Source organism: Eleginops maclovinus, chromosome 5, assembly GCF_036324505.1.
Source record: "Eleginops maclovinus isolate JMC-PN-2008 ecotype Puerto Natales chromosome 5, JC_Emac_rtc_rv5, whole genome shotgun sequence".
NCBI classification, from domain to species: Eukaryota; Metazoa; Chordata; class Actinopteri; order Perciformes; family Eleginopidae; genus Eleginops; species Eleginops maclovinus.
In genome coordinates, this window is record NC_086353.1 from 14,420,052 (window position 1) to 14,443,883 (window position 23,832).

General features: G+C 39.4%; 1 protein-coding gene across 1 annotated transcript; it reads left to right on the top strand.

Annotated features, from left to right (window-relative positions):
- The first annotated feature begins 850 nt into the window (after positions 1 to 850).
- ugt8 (UDP glycosyltransferase 8) lies at positions 851 to 17,897 on the top strand. Its single transcript, XM_063883895.1, has 6 exons — positions 851 to 1,087; positions 5,701 to 6,533; positions 8,617 to 8,759; positions 12,245 to 12,321; positions 14,365 to 14,584; positions 14,754 to 17,897. Exons 2-6 carry the CDS (start codon positions 5,703 to 5,705, stop codon positions 15,133 to 15,135), a joined length of 1,653 nt encoding a protein of 550 aa, XP_063739965.1. The 5' UTR covers positions 851 to 1,087; positions 5,701 to 5,702; the 3' UTR covers positions 15,136 to 17,897.
- Positions 17,898 to 23,832: the final 5,935 nt, after the last annotated feature.

The window sequence follows — 23,832 nt, forward strand, 5'->3', positions numbered from 1 at the left end:
GATTCAGCACAACAGTTTGCTGTGGAGAGCTTAATTATTTTGCTGATCATAAAGATATATTACAAAGCGTTTTCACTGATATGGTGTAAGTGGAACAGAGTGCTGAATTCCAGCACCATCAGGAACTTTATCTTCCAGCCCTCCGTCATCAATCTTTTAGAAGAACACACCACACACGCACGCACGCGCACACACACACACACACACACACACACACACACACACACACACACACACACACACACAGTGCTATAGATCTATCTGTTTATAAAATAAAATGTACTTATGCTATAGTTTACATTATAATGCTATCACTTTTCTTTTGATATAGGTTGTGAAATATTCCTGTCTCCTAGATTTTCAGATATGCTGTTTTTTCTGTTTAATATTATTGTTAATGGAATATCTTTATGCTGCTTTCTTTAAAAAAATAAAAAACGCAAAATACAACACAAACTACAATTTACAAACCATTTGAAAACACCTTATTAGATCATTATAAATGGATATGGAGTATAACATAACTAGCCTGCCTAATACAACTACAGCACAACTCACTAATAATTCAAAATGTCCCATAACAAGTCAAGCTTTACCTCGCCTTCAAAGGCAATATCTTCCTGTAATCGAATCGCAAGTGACCAATAATATATTAAATCTAACAAAAATTATGTGAAAAAAAAGCTGACCCTGATGGTCTCCTTTATCATTACTCACTAATGGCCCATAGCCTACAGCACATCATCCCAGCTGTTGACAGTATCAACACAGATCAAGTCACCTGTTTCAGAGTCACCTGTGTGGGCCGATACTCCCCACTCCACACTCTTGTGTGTTACTCAACCAACCACAGGGTTTTCCCTCCGCCGCTCCCTTCCTCTCCATCTCGCTACCGCGCTAGTCCCGCCCCCGAGATAGGGACTGGGAGTTTAATATTCCCTCTGCCCGTCTTCGATACCCGGGGACCCATTTTACTAAACTGCAATTTTTCCTCACTACTTTTTTTTTGTGTTTTAACTCTCCGAAACTTTAAATTGATCCACAGTTTCACTTCCACCCCTCTCCTGAGCAACTTTCAAACCACAAGGTAAGGCCGACACAGGCGAGCGGTGAGACAACAGGTGTATCGTAAACTCCATCTGGTTTACTCGACAAAACTCCACTTTTTTCTTTCTAATTTCCACGGTTATAGTTAAAAACAGTGATCTGATATGGTTTAAATTGACAGGTGGGACTGTACGGTATTGTTTAACTGCTTTTACTGGAAGAGCAGGTGCGACGGTGAAAACCTCCTGAGACTAAGGTGTAGCCAGGTTGCTGTGTTGCGTTCAAGTGCTGTGCAAATTCTCCCTAACAATAATGTCGCCTAAGGCGACTACTCAATTGTCATGATGTAATTGTAAACTCACCAGCAGATTGATTCTGGTATTCTTTTATTTTTTTCGCCCTTACAAGCTGTGTTTGCTCGACATTTTATGAGTCTTTATCAGGGATTAATTAATAATAAATAGATTGCACACGTCACTTAATGGTGCAGTTACTGTTCCTAGAAGTTAAGAGCTCGATCTGAAAACTCTTTTTGGCCTGAAAACATTCAAAGCTTATTTGGCCAGCAATGTTGTGGGTATTTCCTGCCATACCTATGCCAAAACGATCACGTCATTATTAAATGTTGAAGGACATCCTCCATAAATATATTGCACTATTCCTTGGACACTGTCTTGAGGTGTGCCCTTACCCAGGGCCTGATTATAAGACTGAGACAGCCTGCTATACTTTAGAAATTGTTTAATAAAGTATTATTATTATTATTAAGGATTTCAATTTTAATGTCATAATTGGCTAAACGTTATCCAAAGAATTACCACTATTAGCTAAATGTATATATTGTTTGACCACTTTTTAGCTGTGCATTCTTGTTTGCAACCATTTTTCACATTCATCAATGTTACTTTATCTGAAGTACATTATCTTAATGAGATTCAGCTGATGGTTACTGGAAACCTCGGTGCTTTGTCTTAGTCTTCTGCTTCTACTGTTAAATCGTGGTAAGACTGAGCCTGTCAGACCTGTTCTTGTGTGCCAATAGTTGTGGTTTGGCGGAGGTATAATTACATTATGAAAGTAACAGTCAGCAGTGGCATGTAAAGAAACCTTGCAGGGATGAGGAAAGAAACTATTGAAAGGAATGGTGTTTAGTATGACATTGTATGTTGGTCTGATCTCTAGTTACATTGAAAACAGTGGTGGACTGACTTAGGTAATATGGGCACTTGGGTTTGTTATGCTGAATGCTTAGTAGGCTGGGATAATTACATAGCTTGTACGTATAAGGATTCAACTTTACCGAAGATATTTACATTCAGGCATGTTTGTATCAATATATAGATGTTTTTTCAAATGCTGATGAGGCATAAAGATATAAGGGCAAGCAGAGAGATCTTGTTGCTATTATAAACATCTCCTCTTGTTCCATCGCATGGGGAAAAAAAGTGTTCTCCCAGTGCAGTAGGCTGCATATTTAATCTTATATTAAATAGGACTAACGTTATTTTCCAGACTTCCCAGTTTTATTGACCTTCTGTAGATGTATGTGCTGACATTTAAATAAAGCCACCAGGCCCATTTATATTAACATCATATATTCATTATCAGAATCTGACTTGTGGTCTGATAAACATTGCATGCAACAGTTAATTATTACATTACACTTTAAAGCATTTGACATCTCAAATTCAACCTGAAACTTGAAGTACACCCTGTGTCTAATCCCATTTTGCGTTTTATACGGTGTTTTTCTTTTCTTTGTTTCAATACCAGAAGCCTTACTAACCTAGTCTTGCCAGTTAGCCTTAGGGGCTCACATTTGGATGACTTTTCAGCAAACAAACCCAAGATCAATGTATCATACTCAATTATATATATAAGGCAACATAAATTCCTTGACTGCCTTGTGTTTGACCCTATTATCGGTTCTTGGAAGTCACATCTCCCCTCTCAGCGGGGTGCTTTGAGCTAATGGACCCCAACTGTGGAAACAGCAAGGTTGCTCCTCCCGCTGAGCTAAATGAAAAAAAATGTTAGGCCAGATTATTGTATTGGAGAATGATAATAACTGTATAATTACTTTCTTGTATCACTCTCAATAGATGATAATAGCTTTCTGATAAAACTGTAATTGGTTTGATTTTAACATCACCACTGAAAGCTGCAATACAAGGCACTTCATTTGAGATGATAGCAGAAATATAGTGGGAATTTCTAATGATTTATTATTTATATATATATATATATATATATATATATATAACTGTAGTTTGTTTTGCCCAATATACTCTTACAGATTCAGATATCTGTATATGGTACCTGTTTGCATAATCAAATAATGTTTTTGATGTTCAAGGCAATTTCTTGTGTAACATTGTTATATATTTCGCATATATATATATATATTTTTTGCTGGTAATAAAAATCTAGTCTAAATTAACAATTGTGATCATATCATTACAATATGACAGTTTTGTAATCTAATATTACTGCTGCTGTAAACATATATTCTTATTTTACAATACCGTAGGCTACGTAGCTCCAGCTCATATCGGCTTACTAAAACATGTTGTTCCTTCATAAAAAGCATTCTTTACAAAATTTGAAAGTGGTTCCTTCCTTTTGAGCCTTTGTACCTTATTCAGCTCTTCAGTGTCATTTTGTATTCTTTAATTCTCTTAATCAGATAATTTGCTCAGCCCTCCCTGGGCGCAGGGTAACAAGACTCTGTCGATAGTAATTTAAGTCATGACGCATCGCAGTCCTCCGTAGACAGTGGCTGGTTTCTATAGTTACCGTCAACAGTCTGGGCTGAGAAGTGTTTCTAACGATATCCTCAGGACAATGCTAAACAAAATGGTGGCCACCTTAAGTGCTTTTCCTACCAGGCCGCAGCTGTTTCCGGCCAGAAACTTCATATTGGTGACAAACAGGTGGCGGATAAAACTATATAATCCACTTAGGATGCTATTTGGAGGTGGTCACCAGAAACATTATGGGCTGTGCCATTTGATATAGATTTAGGGGTAACGTTAATGACATCAGGAGATATTACTTGTCAGGTTGTCAGTCTGAAACATACGCAGAATGACATCCACACCTACAGGCAATCTCCTATTCCCCTAATCTTCTGTCTTTGGACTTTGGAATCAAACTCCACACAGGTAACATGCAGGTTGCCCTTAAACAAAGGACTTCATCAATTGAGTATCTATTTACTTAACTAGGTGAAGCACATTTGAATGTTGATTTAATACTCGACTAACACACGTGTAACAATTGTTCCCCAGGCTTCCTTACAAGGCGTTATACATTCTTGTATTTGGGCCTCGAATTGAACATTTGCAACAGCATATTCAAATAGATCATTGCTTATCTCCAGTGAGCCAAAAGGTGAGCTTTGAAAGGACATGGTGGGCTACAAATATGCAAGTGGTTCAACAAATTATTAATAAAAGGGGTTTCCATTGTTAAAGATTAATCCAAGTGAGAGGGGGAATGTAGGAATATAGGGCAGAGGCTTTGACAGTGTGGCATGATAATAGTTCTTTGTGTTTGTGTTTGTGAATAGAGCGGCCAAAGGTTTAGAATGACGTTGGTACTACCCACACCAAGTCGGTGATGGCTGGGCTCAGGGAGAGGAGGGATGAAGGGGTGGAATGGAAATACAGATAAAGAAAGGCAAAGGATAATTAGCAAAGATAAACCTAAGTATAAGAAACCAAACAGATACTGAGAAGTTGTGATAGGGAATTACTCATAGGGCCCTTTTAGTTTATGTTCTAATTATTTTAGCTTTAACCTCTCACTCCTCTCTTCCCAAGAATGGGCAAACAACCTCTGGATTTCTACCGGTATGATATAGCTATCCCTTTCTTTACGTTTGGGATTCAACAATAGGTGTTTCTTCGATTTTACCATAAAACAATCTCTTCTTTAGACAATGACAGGACAGAGTTTTATCCTGCCAGGGACAGGATTTCCAAGTACTTGTAGTATACTGTTGATAATGCTCTAAGAATGTGTTATGGGAGACAACTTCAGAGTCGATTAGGCCGAGGCTTTGTCACTACTGTGTCTCAGCAAATATCTATGTCAATTCTCCGGCTGTAACTTCCAATACATCTTCAGTGTCTGAGGTCAGTTTAAAGCTCTCCTGTGTATTCCTTCTTTTCCCGTACTTTGCTCCAATAATTTCATCCCACATTTTATTTTTTCTATACTACTCGTTTTAATGACAAAACTTAACCACACACAAAAAGATGAGGACAATATTGCATTAATATCCATGCCTGTAGTTTGATGCAACCAACATTAGATGTGAAATATCAGAGCAGAAACAAGTTTAGAGTGACAAACTAATGACATAATTCTTCATCTTCTGTCCTTACCTTCTCTGAGTCTGAGGAGTTAGGCACCTTTCTGACTTGGGATTTTATGTCAGGCTTCTCATTGTAGATGAAAGACTAACAGTTTTTTGCCACTTGCCAAACTTATTCTATATATATATTAAACATACACTGTATTTATGTTTTTTTCCCCCTCTAACCCTATTATCTAGGGTGTGTCTATACCCGCTGAGCATCCTTGAATATTATGACCTTTTTTCATATGTCTCTTTGTTAAAGTGGTTATTTGTTTTTATTGTTTCAGCCATGCTACTACCCTCGTCACTACTACTCCTCCTTGGCCTCCTTCCTTGGAGTCCCAGTGCATCATGGGCTGCTAAAGTGATCGTGGTTCCACCCATCATGTTTGAATCACACCTGTACATCTTCAAGACGCTGGCCACAGCTCTACAGCAGGAGGGTCATGAGACCCATTTTTTAATTTCAGAGGGTCGTGGTGTACCCCCCTCCCCTTACTACCAGTTACAGCGCTACCCAGGGATCTTTAACAGCACAACCGCTGACAATTTCCTTCAGTCCAAAGTCAGCAACATTTTCTCAGGCAGACTGACATTTCTTGAACTTTTTGACATCCTTGACCACTACTCCCAGAACTGTGACGCTGTGGTTGGAAGTGTTGAGGTAATGACCCGCCTCAAGGAGGCCAAGTTTGACCTGCTGCTGGTGGACCCTAATGAGATGTGTGGTTTTGTGATTGCTCATATCCTGGGTGTGAAATATGCCGTGTTCAGCACAGGCCTGTGGTACCCTGCAGAGGCAGGTGCCCCAGCGCCCCTTTCATATGTTCCCGAATTCAACTCATTATTGACGGACCGCATGTCTCTGGCCCAGAGGATCACCAACACCGCTGTATACCTGGTGCAGCGCTTTGGAGTCCGTTATATTGCATTACCTAAGTATGATCGGATTATGAAGAAACATGGAGTGACGCCTCAAGTGGCCATGTCTGACTTGGTGCAGGGCAGCCGGCTGTGGATGCTGTGCACCGACATGGCTCTGGAGTTCCCAAGGCCCACCCTGCCCCATGTGGTGTACATAGGCGGCATCCTCACCAAGCCCCCCAACCCACTGCCACAGGTCAGTACAGAGAGACACACAGGTCAGGTAAAAAACTTATGCAGAGACTGAAAAAGATTTGCACAGGTTGACGGTTTATGCACTGTTTCACTTTTGAAAGTACTTTTATATCACATTATGATGATCAAATCAAGGGAGAAACTATTAGAATAAAATAACTGGAAAAAAAGTCTGTTTTTTGCTAATCCAGCAAATTAAATACCCAACACATCAAGCTATTGACTCAAATACCATATAAAATGCAATATTCTCATATATTATATCATACATTGATATAAAACATATCCCACAGCATTAGTATAAAGTAATTAAGTTCAACTACAAAAAGTACACAGATGTTTCTGTTTGTATTTTTTACTTCGTCAGAGTGAGTTTTAGTTTTCTTTTGTATATACTCTTTGCTTGTTCCATTTGTCTCCCCTTGTATTGGTAACTCATATTATCAATCCTGCTACAATGCGATCCTTTATAGACAATGCAGAGTTGGAGATGGATTTTTTGCAGAGAGCGAGGGGAGTCATGGGGAGCAGAGGCGGGTGGTGACGTGGGGTTAGTCCAGCGTTCGGATGCCGAGAGTGCAGGCTGTCGGTATCTACTGCGGGTGGTTTTGGAATGCCGCTCCAGCCAATAGGGAGCATTGTGCAGTTTTGTGAAGAGGCAGTTATAATGGAAGTGGAGGGAGAACGAAGCCATTGTTCTGGGCAAAGCTTTGGGGACACTGAGACTCTTTTATGGGGTCACTGAGGCTGCGTTGTAGGGATAGTAGGGCTGCACTGATGGGACACAGAGCCCAGTGTGCCCCTGATGTTGCTTCGTGCCAGGGCCAGCCTTAACCGTCGCAGCTGGACCATAGGCCTCCCTCCATCTGCGTGTCCTTCACTTCTATAACTCCCAACATGGCGGCTCCCTGATCACCCACTGTCAGACCATACACCTTCACATACCAGAAGCTGGTTTACTGAGTAATATGGGTAACACCTAGATCAGGAAAAGGGCACAAAGAGAAGGAGGATATTGTTGACCTCATTTTCCGAAGGCAAGTCCTGAATATTGTTTTCAATGCCTCAGTGTAACTGTCAGTTGGTAGTAAATGATTAGTGCCCCAGGACTTATTCCTTTTTTATTTGATAACGACCATGCTACATGTTCCTACAGCTTCGTATTGATAGACCAAAGCTACAGTATACTAGTGGGTAAATAAACTGTAGGATTGAAATATTTCATTTTTTAAATATGACATTCATTTCATCATGTTACAGGGTCACTGGGGTCTTTGTTTTGTAATGACACAGATATTTCCATAAACGCTTAACTGTCCTTCTACTTTATTAAGGAAATAATGTCAAATAAAGTATTGAGATAAGTAGCCTCAAAGAGATGTTGATGTCAACATCAATAATGCTAACCTGATGGATGCACATTAGTTCATAGCTCCACTTCAGTCCATCAACTGCAAATTGGGGCTATTTTCTTCTGCAGGAAATAGTGGAAAAGCAAATCAGTTTTGGATAACCCAAAGCACCTAGTATGTTGTTTCCTGACAGACACACTGCTGTTCAATGTTCTTTGATCATTACAAAATAAATTCCTTGTACCTCCATTGTATTGAGTAGGCAGCAGAAACCTAGAATATCTCAAAACTTTGCAAATAAAATGGAAACTGCTTAATAAAATAAAAAGTTAAAAATATTTTCTATCATTTGTCTGTAAACCTATGCATCCATCCAAACATTAGTTGGATACATGCTTCACTTGTAACTCTGTACAAGTTTATTGCAGTGGTCGGTTTTACAGTATATGTCAGCTATTTATCTGCTCATCCTCAGATTGATCACACCTGTTTAGTTGCAGTGATCAGCTTATTTTTTTCCCATTTTGGTAAGTTAAATGATTGCAAAATATAAATAAATAAGTCTACTATAAAAGAAGGGACTGGTGAAGTAAAAAAGGAGGGAAAAAAGGGTGATCCACCACAAGAAAACATCTATAAGCGTTTGCATTGTATTATTATTCCACTTTAATTTATCAACCTCTACAAAATTATGTCTTTGCTCTTTTTGTCTTACTCTCATTTCTCCCACAGGATTTTGAGGCCTGGGTGAATGACACAGCGGAGCATGGCTTTGTGGTTGTGTCGTTTGGAGCTGGGGTCAAGTACCTTTCCCATGACATAGCTCACAAACTGGCAGGAGCCCTTGCCAGGCTTCCCCAGCGAGTCGTCTGGAGGTAAAGTACCTGTTCTCTCACTCTGGAAACCACTTACACTGTGACACATGTGAAAAGGATTTTCTAAAAAGGTTGAAGTTACTGTATGTCCTCTCGAGGGGCTAATTTATTGCTTTATATGAACCCCCATTTTCAGTTATACTGTGAACAAAACATTGTTTTTATTTCATTTACATCGCAGTTTCAACTTGGATGACCTGCAATATTGGAAATAATCTCCTTTTCAAAACTGAATTCCCTTTTTTTTGGTTTACTCAGTGCAGCAGAAAGGCATAACTGAGTATACTTTTAATGTCTGTTTATATATCAAGCAACATTGTTACTGGGATATTCATGAACGTTATTGCATATTTGTATCATATCGTGCAGCTCTTGTGCAATGCCACAATTGAGACAACCATGTGAAAACCTTGATATGGGACCAAAGTCCATGTTCCTACCCCACTTTGCTTCATGATATTATCTCATGTCGCCCACTTGTTCAAACAACATTTAGGTGGAGATCCTTTGTTCTCTTCCCTTTTTCAAAATGAAAAGACCTTTGCATTCTAGGTAAACACAAAGTTCAGTGTTTCATTTATAAACCTGCAGACCGCCACCTATGTGCCTGTGGGAAGTGGTTAGTTTAACAACAGTGTTCTGTCAACATAACATTGTGGGTAATTTGCTACAGGCATAGGAATGGGCAAATATGGTTTAGGGTGGGTTACAAATTGTCAATGTATTTGTGCATGTGTGTCTCCCTATACAATTGAATGAGTTCAGTATTTAACTAAAACTAACAGTACCTTCTGAGTTATCTGAAATGGACAGCTTCTATATTGCTCTTTTCTAGTTTACCCACTACTCGAAGTGCGTAACAAATCATATCTACATACCAACATTCACCTATTAATACACTGTCACTTAGGCTGCTTTAAGTGGCTTCGGTTAAGGGTTGAGTAACATTACAACACTCTGGAGGAGAGATCAAACTAGGATTCTTGATCACGAAACGACTGCTCTACCTCCTTAGCCCTGGCAATCCTTAATGTTTGTGGTTGCCCAGATAGGGAAATAGTTGTGATTATAATCTAACCTCTGGTAATCATTTACACAGAGGCCCATGGCTGTGATCTACTGACTATAACCTGAATTTGAAAATAGAAATAGGGCAAGTCGGGCTGATTGAGGAAAAAAACAAATCCACACAACCTACATGTTTTATTCATGAACCTGTTAATCCTTAAGTCTTATATTTGTATATTTAAGAGTTGGTGAGTCATTTACCACATTCACACAGATGGTTATCCCATAGATGACTAAATGAAAAAGTGAATTAGTGATCCAAACTGTCTGGCTTGAAGTCCCATTACCTTTATAAACAATATAATGTGTTTATTTAGGTCATATCCTATCCTAGGGTGTCCACGTAGGTATTACTTATGTAGGGAGGAACAAAGCTTTGATCAAAGTGCATATATACATACCCCTCCCAAACCTGATCTTTCCCATGGTATATGACTTCTGGGTTAATGTTTAAACCTCTGCCGGTGTGCACAGGTCTTCACTTATAGAAATGCACAATTTACAATGATGTCACGACTGACACCACGGACGATACGTTTTGATTAAATGTTTGACAGCAAAATGTTTTATTTAGTTCATAGAATTTAACTCAAGTTTTCCTTTTTCCTTTTTTGATTCAGTTTTATTTTAATTTCCAGCTCTCATTTTCTAAATGCTCCCCTGCTGTTTAAAGTCCAAACTGTTTTAGAATTGACCCACTGGGTCTTCTTCTTTTTCTCAGCAAATACTTTACATAAATAACTTGTATTAATGACAATATCACATTGTCAAATTACACTTCCTTCTGGCTCCCTGTCTCACAGTATGACATGCAAACGTGTGCAAATAACTGTAGTATTGTACAACTAAGAAGAGGGTTCATGTCAGTTGGAGGAGTAAGAGGAGATACGAGTGTTATGATAATAATTTCATTTTAATCACATGGAAAACAGAATATGAAAAGCAGCATTTTGTGGCATGGAAAGAGCCAAGTTTAACAACACGCATTGCCTTTTAGTTGCTGGAGCTGGGCAGAGTCCCTGTTGTGATTTAAGAAGATCAGTTTGTGGTTGTCATTCAGCTTGCCAGGATTCTGGGTTAAAGGGTGCTGTGTGTTATAACATGTGGTGATATAATCGCCTTGGCATGCAACATGCGTGAGTAAAGTGTGACAACTTCTCATTTTAGTCTGGAAAACTACAAAGGCAATATCAGGAACTGACCTTTTACACTGAGGTATCAGAAAATTAAACTCCACATGTTGTTATCTGACTTCACTGATTTAAAATCTGTTGCTACAGGCAGGAGCCTCTTAAGCCCGAAGATTTAATATTTGATATTCAATGGTAATTTGACTTTCGGCCCTTCCAAACTTATAGAAAAGGGAAGAGGACAAATGAAAGGGACAGGAACCACGTCAAATGAATCAAGTCATTGATAATTGCATGAATGTAGGCTTTGATTGGCAGGACAGTGAATTGGTGCTTTGTTGAAAAGAGAAAGAGAGATGAAAGACCTTGGGTTAGGGAGAGAAAGAGACAGAGATGGACGGATGGGGTCGTAATGTTTCATGTATTTGTATTGTGTGCTGCATTTGGTGGAAATTGCTTCCGCACACACAAACACAGGCACTTTCAAACATTCACAATGCTGTACTCATTCCCCACCACCCATAACAGACAAAGGGAAGAAACCTAAATGAGGGTGAACAAGTGAAAATAGATTAACTCTGTTTTTCCCTTTGCTCACTTTCTGCATCGTGTAACTGTTAGACTCCCCATTTAGCCTATACTGTACATCCTCTGCCCTCACTACTGTATGTCCCTCAAGTATCACCAATGAAAGATCAACATTAAGTGAATAACAGATACGTTAGTTCAACAGTATTTTAATATTGTATTAGAAACACATTAGCTTCAGACAGCTACTAAAATGGCCAGCTTAGGAATGACTAAACTGATCTCAGAAAAACTAAATTTAAGGTCCAACTTTTTGGGATTTAAGGTTTCTGATTTTTCTGTGACAACGAGGTTGCCATGTAACCAGCAGTGTCTCCTGAAAATAACACCAGTCTTAATGCCAATGGCCCCTTACATTCTTTCTTCCCCCCTATTGCCCGCATCCTTGCTTTGACTGCACCCATCTTCAAACTCGCCCTTGGTTATGATCTCAACTACACACCAGTAAAGTTTCATAACTGCATCTTGCAGAGTTGTCCCACTATTGTGTTGCAGAAATCTACCCGCAGACAGACCAACAGATAGACATATAAACACCTAGCTCAGTTTTTAAACCTGTTTCCGTGGTGGTTCAAGCTTCAGTAGGTGTTTCCAGGGGCACATTTTGCAATGATGCGTGGCTGGTAAATAATATGTGAATAGTGATTTAGGGATTTGAACTGGTGTTCACACACTGTGATGTCTGTTTTGCTTTCTTAGATTCTCTGGAGTTCCACCCAATAACCTTGGCAACAACACCAAACTTGTTGATTGGATGCCTCAGAATGACTTATTAGGTAAGTACACCTCGAGGACATGTATGTGTAGTCAACCCACCAGGTGTATTATCAACAGTTATTTTGACTTGCTGGATGTATGGTAGTGGAAATAAAGGAAACTGAAATGCTTTTTCTTCAAGGCATTTCTTAACACACAGCTGATGCTTGGTGTTTTAGACGAGATGTTTTAACTCATGGTGTAGTGTACTATGTTTTATATGGGTGGGTTCCTCCCTTACCTACTTATTTACCATTGTGGATGGTATAATGTGAATGTGTAATCCATATGTACTATGGTTATGCAAGTCAGGGATGTACAACAATGAGATATTGACAGTAACCATTATACTCTGAATTGGTGCAATAGAACTGTGGTTAGCCAAGCCTTCAATACTGTGACATTACAACAGTCTGTATTTCTGTCAGGGCAGAAATAAGCCTTTTAAAGGGCCGGAACAATACAAATCTTCATTATACTCTTCGAAACTAATAGCATTTTTGGCATTAAGTGTTGATAATACTAATTATATGTTTAGTTAATTAAAAAGATACAGCATAATTTTCTCCTTCCTAAGATAATTACATTTGTATTGAAGTTGGGTGCAAAGTATTGCATCCAACTTTTATTTATTAAGAGGAATTATTGTAGTAATTTTGGAGTCATTTCTAGTGGTTTTCTATAATTAGGGACAACAAGATTTGTTTAGCCCTTTTTTATCACCTATCACAACTTTCAAACTCCAGTAAATTAGCTAAAACTATGCAAGTAAACATAGAGGGCCCAGATTTAGATGTATAATGAATTGGGGTGAATGTATGGCGACGTTTTTTAACGCATTAACGTTGAAATGTATTTCTTTATGAAAAACTATAAACAATATTGTGTTAACTATACTGTAGAGTAAGTCTGTCTTCCTCTAAGTGTAAACCATCCTACCCCCTACCTCCATCTGCAGAGCGAAACAGTGAAATACTGCATAGTGTGCAGACATTTGTGGGCTTTACTGTTTAAGGGTCATTCCAGAGTTGGAGTACATTTTGACATCAAAACTTTTACAAAATGAATCCTTTATTTTCTATTTTTTTGTTATGTATTTTATAAAAACAGGTAGTAAAGCATCACAAAAAATGATTGGGCCAGCTCAGACATCAATGGTACACTTTCTATTAGATATTTTATTTGTTGCTTTTCAACAGCGCTCAATGGGGGCTAAAACTTCAAAATCAATAAAATTTAAATAAACAAAAAAATCTGGGACATTTTTAAAACATGTTGATTATGCTAAATTATATATAAAAATAATAACTGCACTACTATTGCGCAACCCTATTCCTGTCATTTCCTATTGATTGATTGAATTATAATAACAGGGTTGCAATTCAATGCTTATTTTAGCTTTATCATTTAGGAATTCATGCTAGCTGCAGAATGTAATGCTAATTTCAAGGCAAGGACAAACTTAGTTATTTACCTAAAGAAAGATAACTTTGAATTGAATTTGTCTTATTGTGATGATATGAGTAACAGGGTTGAGTGGGTAGGAGTGCCAAACTTGTTCTAGGACTGAGCTTTGGTCTACCCAGGGCAGTAGCACATCGCGTGATAATGTTATTTCCTCTGTGTCACGTAACTGCAGTTTTTTTAACTTCCTCTGCCAACGTTTATAGGTTTGGGTAACAGGGTTGCGCGCATGTAAGAGACACACCTTCAGTTTAAAATGACTGTTATTTAAAATAGTTTTATGAATCAAGTCATAGGGACAAGAGAAAAAATGCCATTTTAGAGGGTGTTTCTGAGCTATTTGATATTTTAAATAATATTTTGAAACCACTTTTTTTACAACTGATTTTACATTTTGTCTAATGACAAGTATATTTAGCACAACAAGTGCATTTTGGGCATGGATTATTTATAATTTTACAGCTGGGACAGGAAATGTCCTCCAATTCTGGAATGACCCTTAAACTGTAAATAATCTAGCAAAATATGCACCAAAAAATGACTTACGAACTTAACACCTAACTTGCAAATTAACATGCTCCAACCCTCCTGTCATTCAGGCCACGCCAACACAAAGGCCTTTCTGAGTCATGGCGGTCTGAACAGCATCTACGAGGCCATGTATCACGGGGTGCCGGTGGTAGGTGTGCCCCTGTTTGGAGACCACTATGACACCATGACTCGTGTGGCAGCCAAAGGTATGGGTATCATGCTACACTGGAAGTACATGACCGAGGAAGACCTTTATACAGCCCTGAACAGCGTCATCAAAGACAGCAGGTTAGATTTCTCAGTCTCACACAAATGCTTTGTTTATTATTGTTATTGTTTATCAATGCCATCTGGTGACCAGATGTAGAGCCTTTTAGCCTGCTAAATGATTGCCCATAAAGATTGTTCACACTTCTCTTTTTACCTTTGTTTCCTACCCCTGTCTCTTTCTACCTAGGTACCGCCAGCAAGCACAAACTCTTTCCAACATTCACAAAGACCAGCCAGGCCATCCAGTGACCAGGGCAGTCTACTGGATCAGCTACATCCTACGTCACAACGGTGCCGACCACCTTCGCTCCGCTGTGTACGATGTGTCCCCCTACCAGTACTTCCTGCTGGATGTGATTTTCACTGTTGGAGCTGCCCTGGCACTGACCATTTTTGCGCTGCGACGGTTGGTACGATTGCTGAGGGGGAAGACCGATGACCAGAGCAGAGGAGGTGGCGTCTCCAATGATAATGGTAACATGGCCAATGGACATTGTCATAGCGAGAGCATGGCCAATGGGAAACACAAACGCAACGGCTCCTTGAAAAACGAGAAGAAGATTAACTAATGTTTATAATGGCCAAGAAAGACGAGGATGAAGTTGCCCCAAGGACTCAGCTCTAGGTTTTGATAAGTGGTTTTATAAAAGCTTTGAAAGAAAGAGTTTCTTGGTTCTTGGTTGAATGGCAACTGCTACTCAAAACGTGAAAGAGGCTGTAGGAGGATACACAATGCATCGTGTGTGGGACAGAGCGAGGCATCGGGTGCTCAAAATCTGTGTTTGTGTGTGTGTGGGTGTATGTGTATGTGTGCACTGAGGCAAATTTAACAAAAACTCTTAACAAAAGCAGCTACAGCAATACGACACCAAATAGGAAAGTCATTAAGGATGAAACACAGGAAAGACACACAAGGAGGAAATCGGCTCTCTTACATGATCTCGGTTGTCTTCCTGCATTCCTTACCAGTGAAAGGATGAAGAGGAGAAATCCTGAGCGCCAACCCCTCATCCTTAGAAAACAAGAAAACAAATGGATAACTTTTGATTTAATGTCTATAACTGCAAACTTTGCTTTTGCAATTGTCTGGTAAACTGTAAATAGAGGAAACATCTATTTATTACTGTAAAAATACATTTTAATGATGAACCTTTTTAACCTTATCTTGTTTTTAATTTATTACATAAATCAATGGTGTTAGAGCATTATGATAAATGTACACGCCCTGTTAACTAATATACGCACAATATTGTGTGTGTCATAAAGGCGAAACATACAAAACAAAGACTGAGAGCTGCAATCATTATCAGTTTGCACAGGTCTGTACTTTCTACAGTTGCATTATGCACGGTATTCATGGTCATCTTATTTTCAAATTCACCAGTGTCCCTTTTCACATGTTAGGGCCATCCCGTGACTTTGTACTGGTAGAGAATAACTCAACAGTTTTTGGCTTTTGTATGTATGTACGATGTAATTTTATCAGAAGAAGAAGAATAAAAGCTACTACCAATGATACTGTAAAAAGGCAGAGACTACTGTAGATGTGCTTAAGCTCGTCCAGTCATGTGATCAGGGATGAGTCAGGGCATTATTGATTTATGACTACTTGCTCCATCAGTCCACTATCTTTATTCTGCATCCCTCCTCTATTTATTAATTAGTGAGAATTCATCACTTGTTGGCCATTTTGAGCGCTACACTTGGTTTTGTAAATCATTCCTATATGATTGGATTGAAAGTTCAGTTCTAACAAAGCTTGTTTCAAATTACAGAATTCAGGTAGAAATCCATTCAAGACTTCTCTTCTGCAAAATAACGTCTTTTAGATTTAGCAATTGAGGTAGAAAAATCTAGGTAGACCTTATGTAATTATATTAACATTGAATGTGAATGATTCACATTCTGTATGTGGCCTTTTGTAATGCAAATATTTGTTAATGCAGTATGATTGAATATATTTGTATTTGTGCTTGTTACTGTTTCAATTATTGTGAGTTAGATCACTGTACAGCTTTAGACTGAGTGTATAGATGAACCAAGGAAGATTAGGTATGTTTTAGCCCACTAAGAGATGTTAAAACAACCACTGGCTTGTCCGCCATTCTGTGAAGTCCTCAAATTAAGTGTATACCCATGCACGGGATTCTTTACGCTTTCATTCAATAAGACCAAAGTTGCTTTTTTATGGTTCTTATTTCTCAATCCACTCCACTTTAGTTTAGTCTGGTTTCTATGCTGTCTTTTAATTCTTAATGCAGTTGAGGAAGGGTGTTAGGAGGGTAATAGAGTGACTTAGTTCCTTACTACTTCTACAATGAATAATACCATGTCAAATTCTCTTTTGTTGAGCCCCTGTTGAGATCAAAGTACAGGGCGAGCAGAAGAGTATCTTTGTTATTGTGCTAATAGCCATTTCAGGAGGGCATGTCTTTCCAGACTTGCGGACGGATGGTTTATTACACCACCAGGTCTGAATAAATGCATTTATTTTCCTCAATTGTTCAAGCATTACAGCACAGACAACTATATTTTAAAGATACAAATTGGAACCAACATTGGCCTTCAGAGATTGCTCAGCATTTAGCAAATTACTCAAGCATGGTCAATACAGCAGTGTTTTACAGGAAACAAAAGAACATGCTATCACTTAACCTGTCAAAAATTGTTGAGGACTTATGATTCAAACACGTGTATATCCATATCCTGTTTGACAGTTAATTATTTTCCTTTCTCTGTGAGCTACAACTACACTTGCAAAGCCCAACCCAGCCCTGCTGAAAACAAACCATTATACTTGAATCATTATCATTATAATAACCATCTATAAAAGTTCAACTGGTGGGTTTGCTAGGTGGGCCTGCAAGTGCTACACAAGCTATGAACAGGGTCTGGAGAGAGAAAAAACGAAAATTGTGAATGTACATAATCTTTCATTATTTTCAGTATAAATGTTAAAGCTCTGGTTAAATGTCCACCCATGTCCATTCTTCACTAGTCTATTCCCTGCAGTCCGACATGTCTCTGTTCTTGTGCCGTTTCCATTTCATCAGCTTGAAGTTTCTCTTTGTTCTGTCTTCAATAGTGCACTTGCCTGTTCCATTTCTCCACTTCTTTGTATTACTTTTTCACTTCATTGTATTCTTGTGTCATTCCTCCTCTCCCGCCCATATTAGATGTCTCTTCTCACGCTTATTTTATAAAAACCTTTTCACTTTGATTTTCAAATGACAAAGTCCTCAATTTTCCTGTCATGTGTGTCCATGTTGTAAATAGAACCGTGTAAACAAAATACTAATGCTGAATAAAAATTACATATTTTGTTTGCAGAGATGATTGACACTTCTTTTCCTCCAAAACGTGGCCATGGCATTTCAATTGTCCTTAGTTTTGAGAAAATAAAGTTAAAGAACACTGATGAAAAAGTGAATGAAAAGCAGGGAAAAAGTTGTACAAGTTTACAATGTTTTGCTTCTCCTATTTGCTGTTGCATTTTATCAGTACAACAAACAAGACAAGAGCATAATGTGCATTCTTTTGAGGCCTGACACGGCAGATGCTGGTTAAAGCATTTGATGCTGCCTGTCTCAGTTTGATAGGGGATGTATAGGCTTTCTGTCGGGAATTGTTACCAGGCAGCAAAGAGGTTTTGTAGGTATCAGATGGTAGAATCATCTAAAGTAGCCAACTGCACAGACGCATGCACACAACACGGGTGGATAGATAGGGTTATCTAATGCTGTATGCTTGTGCTGAGTGAGGCTGGGGTAACAAAACACCCAGCCTGGTACCCTGCCTCGCTCACTGGCCCTGTTAATTATTCACACCGCCTGCAGGGGCCCGCTGTCCTCACACGTACACACACATAGTCAAAAGCATCTGCAGGTATGTTTAATTTACGTTCCTGAAGTTGTTTTCTTCTGTTGTCGCTGGTGGCCCAATCAGGCACTGTTCTGTTAACTGAGACAGGAAGGGGGGAAGAAATAGAGGACAGGCCTCTGCTGATGAGAAATCTGATATCACAGAAAGCACAGCGGGCATCATTCATGACATCCTCCATTCATTCTCAGCCATCCCTTCCTCCTCAGACCTTGTAAGTGCCTATTATCTACCTTTCCCCTCCACCTCAGCAGGCAATCTTCTGGAGCAATTAACCACTTTGTGTTGGACCAAAAGTCCTCCCTCTCTGCACAAAATCTAAGTGATGGATTTGTCAAGTGTTTGACAACAGTTTGGTCTAATCTTCCTAACTGACATTCACAGTCTTTCATGTGTGGGTTAGACTAAAAGGATATAGTGGGGATTGCATGTGTGCAATTCACCATGTTCCGGACCAAGCTTGTGTGTGGTAGTGTGTGTGAGCAATGCCTACGGGTGTGTACCAGTTTCTACATTGTTTACTTAGCTTAAATAAGCATGATTGACCGATGGCCTTCCTTCAGTGTTGCTTCATCTCTGTCACTGCAAATATATACCAAGAGCTCTACCTATGGAGATACCCAGAGGGATATCATATTTCTTTGCAACATGTTTGAGAGGAATGAAAAACTTTTCTACTTCATTAACCCAAAGTAAAACTGACCTTGACCGTACATGTAATGGAAAGAGAGAAAGATCAATTGGTTCAATGGAAGGCCAGTTAAGCTAGTGAGGTCATTGCAGAGTGGAAATAATCAAATGTATCTTGAGTTAAATCATCCTGATGTGTTGTTTGGTTGTCCTGTAAAACGAGGAGGAAAAACAGCCTGGTTCCCTTGGACAAAAATAGCCTAAATTCTAATTATGTGGGGATTTGGCTTGTCCTTTAACAGTAGAGCAAGGTGCTTCAGTGAGTGCAGCATGTAGGCAATTTTACTCTTAAAGCTAAACATATTAGCTTTTCCTCCAGTAGCCCTTAACTTGGTGTTGTGGCGTTACCTTCAAGATTAGGATAACTAGAGTGATTAAACACTCGTCTCGTAATGAGCAGACTAATCATCCTCAAAAAGACAGAACATATTTTACCTTCTCATTGTCTTTGCCCATTTTTAGTCCAGTAAGAGGTAGAAAGTAAGAGTCTGGTATTACTTGTTCAGAAGGGTAAGGATCAATACAACAAAGGCCAGCTTCCACTTGCTAAAAAAAAAGGTCAGTGTAACTATTACAATGCCATGTGTGTATGAGAGTAAGGGCAAAGAGGTAAGGACGAAATTATATTGCAGATTACCCATATGTCCAGTAGAGGGTAGTAGTAATCCATAATGAATGGCTCTGGTCACCCCATGCTTCTCTCCTTTTCATCTCTTTTTTTTCCTCTAGTCCATTCGTCAACAAGGGATCCATGATAACAAGGGGGTCCTCAGAGTAATTGCTGGGGGGCCTCCTAATCGTTTTTTTGATATTGTTTTCGAATTAAAAACAAATGTAATATGAAAATCACGGATTAAAGTAACATGGCCAAAAAACTGATAGATGAAACCCAACACACTTTATTCAAACAGCATCATGCAAACAGCCATCATGTGAGCTGGCCAACATATGGTGAATAACTTTGTGACACTTATCCATAATGGCAAAACATAGTGGCTATGTAATATCTTTTTTAATAGTTTATTGATGTTTGCAACATAAAAAGAGTGTTTATACTGGCCTATTGTATGCCTAATATGTATGCTCCTTAGTTTTATACATTGGGTTCCAGCTCAGTTTATTTTTCCGCTCCATGGTAAGAAAAAATGAAGACCCCTACTCTAGCTTGTCTGCCTCGACTAACAGCTGATGGACCTGTTGACTAAAGTCTCAACTTTAAAAAAAACTCTGAGCTCTGATGCAAAGATCTTGCAATATAAAATGTGTGTGTGTGTCTGTTTGTGTGTGTGTCTTCCTGAAGTTTCTTGTGTGGAGGCGGGCTGCTATTATCATTCTGGCCCAGTATCCAGCTGTAACTCCTGTTAAATCTCCCTCAAAATCTCTGGTCCCAGACTCTGCATAACAGATGTGCCCTGGTAGAAGCCTTGGTAGAATTCGGCTCAAACATCATAGGCCTTCAAGTGTGGCATGAGTGTGTGTGAGTAAGATTTCAAAAGAAAGTTAAATGATCCGTGAGGAGAAACAGGGTCCCTTTGGCAGCCTCAAAGATAAGACAAAAGCAAAAAAGATACGAACCGAGGTAATAAATAATTGCAACGAGCAAATATAATTGGCATGTGCTATATTTTTGTACATTCGTTTACATGAGTATTGATGTGTATGTTTGCGTGAATCCATACGTATGTGTGTGTGAGTGTGTGTCACAGTGTTTTGGATAGATGGAGCCCTGTCACTGTGTCACCATGGAGATAAGAGAAGCCTGACAGCAAGGGAGAGAGGATGACAGCTTTTATATCAATCATACTGACTTATAACTGCGTGTGTGAGAGTGTGTGTTAGTTAAGGGGTTAGGAAAGGGTTTTAAGATGGAATCAAGCTACTCAATGTCATACGGTTTGTATGTCAACAGCTGTTCAGTTTGGCTTCACCTCTCACCGTAATCTCTAAACTCCAGTGACCACACGTTTACACACCCACACACACACCCACACCCACACACACACACACACACACACACACACACACACACACACACACACACACACACACACACACACAGAGGCAGATGACGGTGTGTGTCACCCATCTCTAAGTGCCTGGACCATTGCCAGAAGGATAGAGTTGGCCAAATGTTGTCCTGGCACAAAAGTCTACATCTTTCAGCTTCTCCCTGTTCTAAATCTCTGTCTCTAATTTATTTTCTGCTCCTGTCTAAATGGCTATTCCTTCTCTATCCACTTCTTTTCCTACCCCCCTTCCTGCACTTACTTACCACTTCCTTTTCAATCTTCTCCTCCCTCCCAATATCCACTTTCGTTCTCTGCCTCCCAACATCTTCCAACCCGGGGCCTCAGTGAGTCTGTAAATTGATGCACCGTATCTGTGAGGAATTGCGAATTCAATTGGAGAAAATCAGGCTTTTGAGTTTTCAGCCAGATATTTAATTATGGGAGTAAATTATAGCTGTGTCGCTGAAGGGACACAGCAGAGAGGTATTGTGACTAAGTAAACAATAAATAAGCACTAAATAAACATAACGCCAATGATATGCTTGATTAGAAACATAACCCCTGCTGCTGCCCTGGCTAAACCTCCCCTGCTTACTTACTATAGCCAACAAAATCCAAATCCTTTCCACTCCGTTTATATTTGTGTGTTACTACCTTGAAACATATCTGTAATATTATCTGAATCCTTTGCCCCGTGGCGGATCCCAGACAGTAGCTAAGAGAGAGGCCAATAGTGAGATGGAAAGATAGAGAAGGAGGGGGTTTAGAAGAGAGAAATCTAACCTCCACTGTGATTAGGTACTGACCTCATGGGGCTGCTGTCTCCACTGATAAAGAAACAGCAAAACAAATACACACGCACTCTACTCCATCCCTTATTTTGAACCCAGTAAATCATTTGATTCTTATCAGATGTTCGTTCATTTCATTTCTCTCATGTCTCTTTCGCTCTGGGTTTTCCAGCTTTTCATTTTTCTGTCTGTTATTCCAAAAGTTAAGGAAAGAGATAATCTTGTCATGATCTGTTCTCACAAAAGTTCACGTCTTTCATTTTTCTCCACTCCACTGGGAATATTTTTTAAGTTAAAAACTGAGTTCAAACAAGGTAAAATTGCTGTATCTGGATTTTGTTGATGTCATTTTGCTTATTCACCAAAGACACAGAAGAAAATGAATCAATGATGGAGGGCATCATAAAAACACACTGCGTCTGAGGAACAACAATAGACACCGATCTGTAATCGCTGATAACTTTCCTTCAGTGATATGACAGTGATACTGAGACATTTTATGAGCCATGCTGCTTTGCTGCTACTGTGTTCTTGAATGCCTTATCTGATGTCAAGTAACTGTGTTACCAGACTTGTCAGATATCAGATATATGTCAAACATAGCTCATTTTAAAGTCTGGGTTAAGGCAGGGGATAACAGGGTTATCTTCGTTCTTACTGTATATCTGTTGCACCTTCATATTTATGCATGCACGCGCAGACAGACGCTCTCACACACCTCCATTGAGTCAGTCAGCGAGCTCTCCATCATTGCCAGCGGTAGCCTGGTGCTCTTTGGTTGGTTGCAGGTTGATGGATGAGTCTCCCTTGAGCAGCTCTGTTAAAGCGCCTCTCTATCAGGCTGCAGCCGCATGGGCCCTCACATTTGATTAGATCCCAATGGAAGCCAGTTGCTCCCTGTCATCACTCATACAGCATAGGCCTGAGATGCAACAGAGACAGCCAATGGAGCACAGAGCTTGACGCGTTGAGGAAGCCATTTCGTTGCAAAGAGAGGATATTATGTGACTCATGTACAACTCTGTCTCACATGGGTGGCGCTGCACTTGGCTGTAAAAGAGAGATAGCATGAGGGAGAGGGATACTCATAAAGAGCAGAGTGTTATTTCCATTCTTCATGGGTTATATTCAGAACTGAAAGCCTCATCCAAGATTCTATCAATCAAATTGCCCACCTATTCATTTAAATTACACCTGAATGAGAATGAGGACCATTACAGCACTTCAAAATCCAACAGCCTTGTGTCGCTTTGACTCTGTCTGTATCTATGTGTCTCTATCTTTTTTCTGTATCCCCTCTCTCTCTCTCTCTCCTTCATCTCTCATCTCACTCCGATGGTATTTACATGTCAATGACTTTGGTGTAAGTGCCTTTCTCTTTTTTTATCTCATATTTACATGTCAGTGGCTTTCACTGCTTGATGGTGCTGTGTTAAAATGAAAGTAATTTGCTCTGTGACAGTCAGACCATTTTACCAGCTATTACTCTCATCCATTCTGGTCAGTGAATACTGATGACAATGAAACCAGGGAGCTGTGAAGAATTTTTGCAAGCTCTCATGTTAGTGACGCTGGTATGGCTTTCATGTGTTGGCAGTCCTGCCCCATTCACCTCTAAAAGGTTTTTTTAAAATGATATGCAACATCTTTGTCCTTTTTTGTAGGTCTTTGTTAAACGGTGCAGTCATTTCAAATCTTTATTCAGGTTAATTGCTTGAGTGTAGTGCGTCTGCTGAAATACAAGGAGAACAATTCCCTCTGACTCCTCATCTTAGAAGCTGTTGGGGATATTGGTGTTGTTTATTGCTCAAAAGCTGCGTGGTCACTGCCGCCTTAAGTCAGGCCTGACATTCTTTATGAACTACACAACAATGTGAAAGCCATTACACTTCCAGTA

Coding starts and splice junctions, on each gene's coding strand:
- ugt8 (XM_063883895.1), top strand. CDS start 5,703: ATGCTACTACCCTCGTCACTACTACTCCTCCTTGGCCTCCTTCCTTGG. Junction 6,534..8,616: donor CCCCCAACCCACTGCCACAG/GTCAGTACAGAG, acceptor TTTCTCCCACAG/GATTTTGAGGCCTGGGTGAA. Junction 8,760..12,244: donor CCCCAGCGAGTCGTCTGGAG/GTAAAGTACCTG, acceptor TTGCTTTCTTAG/ATTCTCTGGAGTTCCACCCA.